Consider the following 12,403-nt stretch of genomic DNA (forward strand, 5'->3'; position numbering starts at 1 on the left):
TTGTTTTGTCACGGACGTCGGCTTTACCTTTACTTTCATTGGGTTTACCGTTTAGTACCACCCCACACACGTACCTCACTCAAATCGGACCCTAAACATGTAGTGTTGGGGCAAAAAGAACATCCTGTATAAAGTATTTTAGTCTTTTTATACCCTCGCAAATCGGACCGTAAACACGTGGTTTCCTAGCAAAATATATACCCTTTTTGTCTCGCCTGCATAGCAGAGCGAGACTATAGGCGCCGCTTTTCCGACGGCGGCGGCGGCGTCAACATCAAATCTTAACCTAAGGTTAAGTTTTTGAAATGACATCATAACTTAGAAAGTATATGGACCTAGTTCATGTAACTTAGGCATAAGGTTAATCAAGTATTAGTGAACATCCTGCTCGAGTTTCAGGTCACGTGACCAAGGTCAAAGGTCATTTAGGGTCAATGAACTTTGGTCAAGTTGGGGGTATTTGTTGAATTACTATCATAACTTTGAAAATTTATGGATCTAGTTCATGAAACTTGGACATAAGGTTAATCAAGTATTAGCAAACATCATGTGCGAGTTTCAGGTCACATGACCATGGTCAATGGTCATTTAAGGTCAATGAACTTTGGCCGTGTTGGGGGTATTTGTTAAATTACCATCCTAACTCTGAAAGTTTACGGATTTAGTTAATAAAACTTGGACATAAGAGTAATCAAGTATCACTGAACATCCTGTACGAGTTTCAGGTCACATGACCATGGTCAAAGGTCATTAAAGGTCAATGAACTTTGGCCGTGTTGGGGGTATTTGTTAAATTACCATCCTAACTCTGAAAGTTTATGGATCTAGTTCATAAAACTTGGGATATAAGAGTAATCAAGTATCACTGAACATCCCCTGTGAGTTTCAGGTCACAAAACCAAGGTCAAAGGTCAGTTAAGGTCAATAAACTTAGGCCATGTTGGGGTAATTGTTGAATTGCCATCATAACTTTGAAAGTTTATAGATAGAGTGATTGAAATGTGGACATGGATGTAGTTGACAAGTCTTAAGTCACCGTTCAAATGTCATTTATGGTCAATAAACGTGGTATTATGTCATTATATGAATGGAGTTTTTGTGAATGATTATTTTATAGTAGTTTTCAAAGTTAGCACTGCTGCTATATTAAATCGCGTAATGCAGGCGAGACTGCCAGAGGCGTTCCACTTGTTTCATTATTATAGTGTTTTTGGCACCCCTATTACGTTACGTACATATCGTGCCCTATCTTGAAAAAGAGATCCCTTTTACGTGTTTTTTTTGGTCACGCATGGTATCCACTCGTCAATGGAAGTGGCCCCCCTGGGCCTTATTTGAGGTTCACCTTTCAGTAAATATTGATTTCCAAACTCCAAAGTCATGATATCAAAATAAAAGTTAGTTTGATAGGATATACAGTACATGTCATAATTTTTTAATGAATGCCCCCGAGGTAATTATTTGATGGTATGATGCATTGGCAGCAATCATATGGAATCATTCTACAGAGTCCTCTATACAAGTATGTATGCTAAAACTTGAAAGAAATGGTACATTTCTAAATTGGATTATTGGGGATAGTTTCAATATTCATGTATATGCCTTCTTAAGTACTCCATATTAAGGAGACACCCCACCCCCTTTCTAATTTTGTACAGTAGCCTATAGGAGAGGGGCATCTCACCCCCCCCCCCTCCCCCGGCCCCAAATGGACCAAAAATCTCACAAAATTGCTGCCTATGAATTTTTCCACCATATTTCACTTCATTTTGCATGTGTTGTCAACACCAGCATATTTGAGGGATACAGTGTACATCATGTATTTGCGACAATTAAGATCAAATTGTCTCTTTACCTCCAATACTGGTTTTACTGGTTTTATGCTCAAATTGTCATTTTTATTAGGTTTTAGGGGGTTTATACTATTTACAAGAATATTTTTATTAGGACAGGAGGCTGCACCCTACAAGCTCCACTTTTAAGCAGCCTCCTCCATTTCCAGCCGGCTAATATGATAATCATAATAATTTTTGTACGTTAAAAATGCTGTTTCATTGATATGTTCTGTATTATAATGATTGTTGGAAATGGAAATAAATGAAATTAAATCAAATGAAATATACAATGAAGTTTCTTTTTTATTTTTCTTCCAACACAGGTTCCCTAGCTGGTTTGACTGATCTAGTCCATGACAAAGATGTGGCTGCTAAGGCAGTGGCATTTGTCGTCAACAGCAGCAGGAGAGGAATAGTTCCTTTGTGTGCTGATGTGGCTGCTATTTTGAGAAATAAACTCAAGTAAGATTTTTAAAGAGTAAAGCTTTGGTGCAGCGCTTTTTGTGAATCTGGTAAAGGCCCTGTCACATCGTTCCCTGCAAGCCTTGCGTGTGACTTGCAGGTAACTATTTGTGCTACCCACAAGTTGCCCGCAGTATCTCGACTGTATCTCTCACGCAGTTACCCTCAGAAACAAGTTTGATTTGCAAGCAGAAAAGTTTGAACATGCTCGAAACTTGGTTGCGGGTGAGTTGCGGGCAATCACCAGCAACTCACCCACAAGGCTTGCATGGAACGATGTGACAGGGCCTTCAATTATCAATTCTGTTTATTTTTCTTTAAAGATTACACTTTGAGCGCTTATCTTACATATTTAGTGTTTTGATAACAGAGAGCTACAGACAAAGATCATATCTTGGTATTATTTGCCCATTCCGAACTTGGAAAGAGGTTTTATGAGCAAAAAATAGGAATATTTATTTTAATTGATCGGGCCTCTGATCTAAATGAATTTTCATTCAAAATTACAAAACTTATCAAAGAAGACACATTTTATTTGATATTCTTCACTCCATAACTGTTGCAGCCCCCTTGCAGGGCATACACATCCATATAATATAGTAAGGAATCAGAATAAGGACATTCTCTTTTGGACTAACCCAAACTAAGAATAAGCTTTATAGCATATCTAATACTCCATTAGACAACGAAACTTGAAGACAAACCAATGCAACCTGCAAGTTGTACATGTATGTTTTTATGTTCAAAATCAGGGGCTCGTTTCATAAAGGATTTGCAACTGTTGTAACTTTGCCATTATGGCAACTACCATGGAAACCTTGATTTTGATTGGCTGCTGAGCCCTGTTACCATGGTAGTTGCCATAATGGCAAAGTTTAACAACAGTTGCAACACCTTTATGAAACGTTCCCCAGAAGGATATTTTCAGGAGACAAGGACAAATTGTAAAAAGAGGCAGCAGAAGAGTAGGAGACATTTCCTAACTGTTCTTGTTGTATTCTGCAAATTGCTGCTGTCAATCATTTTTTGTAAGGAAAATGTAGGGCAAAATCATGTGTTTTTGTAACTTTTCAACTTTGTATAAGAATTCCTTTTATTTGAGAGACTATTGTATAATATGCAATGATTGTTGCAATGTGCACTTTCGGTAGCTTAGCTTTTTCTTGTCATAAGTGACATGTGACTAGCATAAATTTTGGTGACCAAATGTTAGGGTCTTGCTTTAAAATAAAAATTTGGGTGCCCTGAAGAGACTGGGGCAATGCCCTAGTGGGCCTCTTCTCACACAAAATATTGATACACTGTAGATTCAAATTACAGTAAAATGTAATGAAATTGCTATCTCATAACTGCACAATAATCACATCGATTGCAATTTGAGTGTGATTGATTCAATCACAGACTCTCTTTGTAAACAGGGGCTTGACTGGTCATAGCAGATTAAAGTGCATGCACGTGTACAGAAGTGTAATCTGCGGGTATCAGCTGTACACTAAGTACATGTAGGTCTTCAAAACTAGTAAAGTCAATCCTGAAGATTTTTGTTTTTCTTACTGGGAGAAGTTGAATTTAGATGTTTCCCAGACTTCATTTCTTGAACACAGTAAGGATACCTTATTAGTTAAAATGGTCACCTGTCTGTCATACAAGAATATAAATTAGTGCATCGTGGTACTGTTTTTAGTTCAGGACTTCAGATTACCATGTCTGGCTTCATTCTTTGGTTGATATCTTGTGAGACTGTGAGTGAGTTCTTGACAAATCTTTGTTTGTCGAGCATCCTTACCTACATTCCTGCATGGGCGCTGAATTGAAATGAACCAACAAACAATGGCCGACCACCCTTAACAGACTTGTAAGGGCAGCGGATTCATTGTGCGTTTGTAAGCTGGGCCACTTTTCACCCCCTCTCTAGAATTCAAGCATGGCCAAGCAGGCAGGACAGGAGGCGGGATCCTGGGATTAACACCTAGCCTCCTGAATTGTTGACAGTCTTTGTATCATGTATCACACATTTGGTTTGATAGAGGCTTGTGAGAGGAGAAGGGTTAAGAGTTCATGGAATTGTGGGCAAGAGAAGTCCAGGGATGGTAGTCCTTCCTTCATCCATGGACTTATTCCGTGCTTCAAGTAATGCACTACCCATGGAACTGGGGTGAAGCTGTTCGAAAACGACAATAATGGTTGCCATGACAATCCATGATTGAATTACCATCATGGATGGCAAAATATTATTTCTTGAAAACTGCATCATATTGACACAGTATGTATACGGAGAGGCTTTTTGAACATCCATATAACCAGCATTTAATTAGAGGGATTGAAATTGAGAAGGTGAAAGAAGGGTCCAAATTATTTACGAAGTGTGTTTTCAAAACTTTTTATGTGGGAGTGTACTTGGAGTGACTTGCATTATTACCCCCCCCCCCCACACACACACACACAAACACCATGACGAGTCTCCATTGATAAAGGGTTGGGTTACAGATATCTATTTTAATCACCGATTTTAACAACAAGAATAGACTATCACAGTGTGAAGTAAATTGTGGAAAGCCGAAAGTGTCAAAAATTTAGTAACATGGAATCTTTCTGACGTTTATTATTATACTCTTTCATTATGTGATAAGTGATAATGTCTAAGAAACTAATTCAATTATTTCCTCATACAGTTATGAATGATCTGAGTGACAGAAAAGTTGATTAATCAAACCTGTGCTGTTTTTAGAGATTTGTGTCACAACTGGCTATCCATACTTAAACAACACTCAGGTTCAAAATTAAACCAGAGCTCAGAATACGGACCATTGGTTTTGGGGGATTTACCAAACCTTAAGATCTGTAGGCTTTAAAAATCAGTGTTAGGGACTGTGTTCTGGCAATACTTTATAAGTAGTACATGGACACGTGAGATCTAAAAATATATCATGCTGGAGCCCTTAATGTGAAGAGGTACAGTATGTAGACCTTCTGCATGTACTAACACACTTATCGCCTCATTCAGCACATTTGTTGGCATCCAAAGACAAGCGGGGCTCAGATGGAGTGCCAGCTCAAGAGAAGCGGCAAGGAATAAAGAAAGTTTTATCGATTGTTATTTGCTCATTGGCTTAACATGGCCTACTTTGTGGGACAGGGGTGATGAAAACAAACAAACAGGCAGGCTAACAGATATCTTGGAAAGGGATGGAAGATGGATATTGTCTTATATTTTTCTTTGACTTGACAAAATCTCAGAACACTACTAGATTTCTTCTTCTTTGTTGTAATATGTTTTTCCACAAAAGGCAACATCTTTTAGAGTGATACAATATATAAGCTATAGCGTATTCAAGGACTTTCAAATATATTAATTTAAAATTGAGAATCACTATAGAAGACAATTGAAGACAATCTCACTGATGCCACATTGAAACAATCCAAATGCTGGAAAAGAGACTATAGTCCCACCATTGCCACATTAAAATCAATCACACCATTGCCACATTGAAATAATCCCACAGCTGACACATTGAAACCAATTCCACTGCTGCCACATTGTAAATGATCCCACTTCTGCCAAATTGAAAACAATCCCACCATTGCCACACTGAAATAATCCTACAGCTGCCAAAGTGAAATAACCCTACTGATGCCACATTGAAAACCCACGCTGCCGCATTGAAATCAATCTCACTGCTGCAACAATGAAAACAGACCCACTGCTGCCACTGTGAAAACAATCCCACCACTGCCACAGTGAACACAATTCCAATGCTACCACATTGAACACAATCCCACTGTTGCCACATTGAAACCATCCGTCCACTGCCACATTGAAATAATCCCACCAATGCCATACCAAAATAATCCCACTGCTGCCACATTTATACCAATCCCACTGCGGCCAAATTGAAAACAATCCCACCAATGACATGTGCAGCGAAATAATCCTACAGCTGCCACATTGAAACCTCTCCCACTGCGGCCATATTAAAAAGAATCCTGCTGCCACAATGAAGCCAATCGCACTGCTGCCACATTGAAACCAATCCCACTGCTGCCACATTGAAACCAATCCCAGTGCTGCCACATTGAAACAATCCCTCTGGTGCCACATCGAAATAAACCCACCACTGCCACATTGAAAACAATACGACCGCTGCCACATTGAAAACAATCCCACTGCTGCCACATTGAAAACAATCCCACTGCTGCCACATTGAAAAACAATCTAACTGCTGCCTCTCTAAAAACATTACAACTGTTCCCACATTGAAACAAGCTTACCATTGCCACGTTGAAAATAATGTAATTGACACACTTCTACCATGGAGCTGTAATAGCTCCATGCTTCTACCAGCAATCAAAATAAACCTACCTCTACCCCAATATAATCAGTTCCACCACCGATACCCCTTTCATATTGCGCTTTTCCCCGGCGAACTTCGCCAGCGAAGGGGAAAGTGTCCAGAACTTCTCCACCTCTAGAGAAACTGTTTCCCCAGCGAAGTTCGCCAGTGAAACAGCCAGTATGAAAGCAAACCGGAGAACTTCTCCTTAATGACGTCAGATGTCATTTTTTCCCTCCCCGAAATCCCCTGAACTGAGATTCCACGCGCTAGCTAGCTATTATTTCCGTGGCTAAATGTAGAAGGCCACGCTTTATGAGCGATTCGATCATTCCATAGAGTAATACCCTCGAAGATACAGTTTTTTTTCCACTAACGATGTTTATTATAAAAGCGTAAGTTTACATGCTAAAAATGCGCTTAAAATATCAAAATACTTTAATTGATTCTTCATTTGTTTTGCTTCTCATATTTCTAGAATATATTGTAATTTAAAAAAAAAACTTTTTGTAATCGGTAAGAAGCAATGTTTACAATTGTCTTTTCGTTAGTTCTAATTCTGCATGGACATGCCGAGTATGCTGATCAGCAGCTGCTGCTGAGAAGTGTTTACCAGCCGTCATCTCCAAAATTTCACTGTTAAGATTAATTAGGTATCTGCAGTTAATAAGGAAAGAGTACGATTAAAATTAAAATTTAAAAAAAAAGCGCGCTTTCATTGACACCGGGTTTGCACTTACTTCCGCCCGAGCAAATCACCCGTTGACTTTCGCCGTGGAAGAGATGTCAGTGCGAAAGGGTAAATTTTTTTCTTCGCCGGGAAGGTGAGGAATGCGTGCCGGAGAAGTTTGCCGGTGAAGTTCGCTGGGGAAAAATGAAGAAGCCAGTCTGAAAGGGGTATGAAACTCATCCCACTGCTGCAGCTACACTGAGAACCACCCACCAATTCAAAATTCAAAACATGATCTGCTGCTTCATTGATTCAAAGTCACTAATTCACATCATCTCGAAACAAGTCAATTGCCACAATCATATTATAGGTTGCTCATTATTTGTCAGACTTTATATTTTTCACACAGTATTTATTCCTTTAATTTGGCTTATAAACTTGCAGTTGGTATATAATTCACCCTTATCCATTTTATTTTTAAATAGGGGGCTGTGTTCATGTTTCACTGTGGTCTAACCTTCACATAATACCCTCTTCACTGACACTACCTTTCTTAGAGATGAACATCTAAACTGTGTGCAGATGAATAACTTAGCATAACTGTGTAAAAAGAATCTCTTAAGCATTTATTCAAGCTATCAAAAGCTTTATGCTCAGGTTAATTCTCCCATATTACCTATATCTTTGTCATTATGAATGATTAACACAACTCTTCTTAGGTTGATAAGTAGGACTTTTATAAAATTCACAGTTCACAGATAAAGCATGCTGTATGCTTATTTTGGTCATGAAGTGGTGTAAAAAAAAGCCTGTACATCATCAATGAAAAATTGAAACACGTGCACCAGTGATTTCCTATATTAATATGAATGGTCTTAAAGTGGTATATTTGAGTCTAATTTCATCTGAGAACAAACTTCATTTGTCACAGCTCATGAAAAAAAATATCTGAAAAGTCATCAGCTAAATTTAAGTTTTGGTATATCCTCCAAAATTGCATGTTATTTTTCCAATGACTTACTAGATGATATAAAATTTGATAAATTTACAGATTTCTACATCAAAATCAATTTTGATCAGATCAAAATACATATGTGCATTACTAGTATTTTCATATATATATATATATATATATGAGGAATAGGTTGATACTTTCAGGATATAATTTGTGTGTGCTGCTTCTTATACCCAATCATTCACTTTGTAAAGATAAGTGCTCAACAGATCTTTTTTGAAAGAAAAACACTTAACATTGTCGAGAGAGGGCGATAGGTATCTCAAAATTGAATATTTGAATTTCACAGAGAATCCATGGTTGAAAGTAAGGTGACTACACTTCTTTGTAAATTGGCATGTTAGATGATCTTTATTTCTTACCCTTTAGAAGCTTTAGCAAGGCTTTAAAACCTAGGAGAAATCATTAACAATTCTGGAAATTTTGTAGCAGATAAAAGGGGAAAATAGTAAGGGTTGATCAAAATGAATTTTAATCGGAATGAACTGACCAACGCATATTGACTTGTTGTTTCTTATTGACTGTGTATGGTAAATTGCTAGTCTCAAAATGATTATTTTGAAATGTAATTATAAATAATACAGAGAACAAATTAGCATTTTTTTTCTTAAACAAACAAAAATACTTTTGAGAGGAAAAGTACTTGTTTTGCTACGTAGTTACATGTGGCATGGATGTATTTGGTGTTGAATTTGTGTGTTTTTATTCAATTGGGCTTATATTACAAGACTACACTGCCACGTATTTTGCATCATGGGTTAGTAACCTGGCCGGATTTGAGTAATTGAGTACTTGAGGTGGCGCTATACAAGGCTGTTGGTTTGTATTTCCTTTAACTGATGATAATTTTTTTTTATCTGTGCTTACCTGATCTGTAGGTTAGAGCGGACAATCGAGAAGCAGCGTGCAGAAATCCAGAGACTGAAAAAGAGTGGGGCAAGTCTTAGTGGCAGGACAAGTAGGTCTACTAGCCCCACCCACCCTCACATAGATAGGCAGATGTTGTCAAGGCAGTCTAGTGCTAGATTAAAGGTAAGATTAGAGACCCAGTTTTCTGGGTTTTTTTTTTTTAATGCTAATTCCATGCTGTTTTGTGTTCTGATCATTGCATTTCATATTCTTTAGTGAGATGTACAAAGCACATGATAAAAGGAAATGTAATTAGTGAAAATCTAAAAAAACCATAATAAATCTTGGGGGAAAAGAATAAAAAGATGATGCTTCACTAGATATGCTGCTTATTTTAAGGATTTTGCTATCATTTCATTTTTAATGCATTTATTGAAAATTCTAATTATTTGGCATGAAGAAATTGTGTTTTCCTTGAAATTCCATGTTCTTCCAGAATTCTGTAACTACATAGATTCATGACAAACAGATTCTTTTTATATTGGTCAAAACTTGAGTTAAAAGATTATAAGTTTTAGACATTAATATCTGTTTCATTCAGTTTAATTGTAGGGAGGTTGTGTTTAAATTTGTTTAATTGATATCTGATGAACGGATTGTTTTAAATAATAATCGGTTGCAACCTATAATGAAAGAATACAAATTTTCATTCCAGAAATCTGCAGTCACTCCTGCTGTACTCCCCATGCAGCCTAACGTGTATGTTCCTATAAGTTTTTGATAATTTTATTATCTTGAAACTTATAATGAAAGAGTACATATTTTCATGCTAAAAATCCGCAGAGTCACTCCTGCCGTTTTTCCATGCAGCCCATGCATGCTCCGATTAGTTTCTGATTAGTTTTTTTTCTTTTGCAAACCATAATGAAAGAGTACAAATTTTCATTCCAGAAACCTGCCGAGTCGCCCCTGCTGAGTTCCCCATGCAGCCTGTGTTCCTCGCCCCGCTCCCCATCACCGCCCCTCCCCAACTCCTTGGAGCTCTCCAGTGCTTCATGTGGGTCTCTGGCAGAAATTCCATCAATGCCCCACCCTCAAGAGTCTCCAGTAGAGGATGGGGAGCCCCACCCAATATCATCATCATCATCAAATCTCTTGCCCAACCAACGTCTTGTGCTGGCTGAAGTTCATAGAGTGCCAAGTGTTACCAGCATACAGGTGGGTCTGTTTGAATATTACGGAGTAATCGCTTCCACAACGCACTTCGGATTCTCAAACACGGTGAATGTATTCAAAATGCCCTAGCAAATGACAATGAACAGCAGAGTGGTCTTTGTCGAATACTAGTGAACCGGAACAGCAGTTTCGTCCAAAGTTTCGGAGCTGCGGGAAAATGGCAAAATGTCGTTTGTCCAGAGTCCGGGTGCCCGTTTCATAAAGCTGTTCGTAAGTTAAGAACGACTGGTGATCCTTTCTTATGCACTAAACCATCGTCAATGAACATTTTGGTGTATACCATTCACCACAAGATAGGATCACCAGTCGTTCTTAAAGTCGCTCTTAACTTACGAACAGCTTTATGAAACACCCACCAGGACAAAACTGCTGTTTTGATTCACCAATTTTCGACAAAGTCTTTTTGGTTGTTCATTGTCATGAATGGCATTTGACAATACATTTTCTATGTTCTTGAATCCGTTGTGTGTTGTAGAGCAAAAACACCCTATTGGGGCTTTAGCGAAGTAGTTTGTACCAAAATTAAAGCAGCAGTTTGTTCAGATTTTTTGAAATATTATTTGTATTCAAAAGTGCCATCCAACCTATCCATTATTTGCAGCCAAATGTAATATTGTACCTAATTCTAAACAAATTTCATATTTTGTTTTTCGTACTTGACTCTATTAAAACAGTATATTATATCTTCATCCAATTGACATCACAAAAATGTAGGTTCCAGCTTTCTAATACAAGCTGCTGTATACTTATTACAATCGTTGGTACTAAGATCTGGGAGTCCTTTGCATAATATATTAGTAACTTTGCTATTATTTACGCATACATGTAGTGATAATTCATGGAATACTGAATTTTTATTGGCTGTTGAGTATGGCATGTTTCTCAATGGTTGATCAAAAGCAAATATTCCATAATGAGTCATTAACAAAGTTCATATTAAATGTTCATAAAACAGGCCTTTAATTTTCACATTTCCAATGCCACGATTGACCTTAACATTTTGATCATTGATTTCTCTGACCTGTGATCTTTGCCTTATGTTCAGAGTGATGTCCATTCACATGCCTCCACATTAGAAAGAAGGTCAATAGAGACTCGGCGTTTACCTTCAGAAGTGCCAGAAGGTGATATGTGTCTTCAGCAGCAGTACCAAGAAGGTGAGAAACAGAAAGTTGTTAGGATGTTCAAGTGTACATGAAAGTTCGATACTATCTAAAAATCTAATATTCCTTTTTCATTCGTATTTTAATGTATTTTTTAATGTCCTAAACAGTTACTTTTTTAACTAATGACATTAAGGATTGCAGAAGATTTGCACTCAGGAATGTGAGTAATCAGTTGTCCAGGACTACTTGAAAACCTACTTTATAAGGGTTTACAAATTTCACACATTATAGAAATAAACTGAAATTCACCATGAATATTGTTTAATCTTTCAGTGATCATTATTTCTATAACTTCTTATAAAACATAACTTCTCCCCAAAAATAATCATTATACATTTACATTCAAGAAAAAGCAAGAAAACAAATTGAAAACAAATACTAGAATTTTAATTCGTCATGAGGACGAATTAGGTGATCTGTCTCTGATTTCATGATCACGAAGACAATCAGCATGTTTATTGACATCAATACGATGATCATATTGAAAACTAAACTTCTATTACAAAAAGAACATGATGAATACTCTTGAAAAGAGAGAAATGAGAAACTTTGTAAAATAGATGTAAATGATACACATGGTACATGTACATGTTATATTAAAAGGATTTTTTAAACTATTTTATTGTGCAATGTTTTAACTTATATACCTTGTAATGGTCATGAAGGACCATTTGTGAAATGTTGAAAAGAAAAAAAAAAAAAAAAATCTCATGTTCACCCCTGGGTTCCAACCCTCAACCTTAAGATTGCAAGTCTGTTCAACTGAGCTGCACTATTTCCCATAGACTTTTACACATAAGCACTATTTCCCATAGACTTTACACATAGCAAATTGAGAG

At 37.2% G+C, this 12,403-nt stretch overlaps 1 protein-coding gene across 1 annotated transcript in view; it reads left to right on the forward strand.

Annotated features, from left to right (window-relative positions):
• The window catches only part of LOC129265993 (uncharacterized), a 38,016-nt gene that overhangs the window by 13,907 nt on the left and 11,706 nt on the right, over nt 1-12,403 (forward strand). The window contains exons 2-5 of the mRNA XM_054903887.2: nt 2,159-2,297; nt 9,192-9,345; nt 10,114-10,380; nt 11,444-11,555. Coding sequence (XP_054759862.2) covers nt 2,159-2,297; nt 9,192-9,345; nt 10,114-10,380; nt 11,444-11,555 — 672 coding nt within the window. The remainder of the gene's footprint in view (nt 1-2,158; nt 2,298-9,191; nt 9,346-10,113; nt 10,381-11,443; nt 11,556-12,403) is intronic.

The sequence above is a fragment of the Lytechinus pictus genome, chromosome 1 (assembly GCF_037042905.1).
Source record: "Lytechinus pictus isolate F3 Inbred chromosome 1, Lp3.0, whole genome shotgun sequence".
Lineage (NCBI taxonomy): Eukaryota > Metazoa > Echinodermata > Echinoidea > Temnopleuroida > Toxopneustidae > Lytechinus > Lytechinus pictus.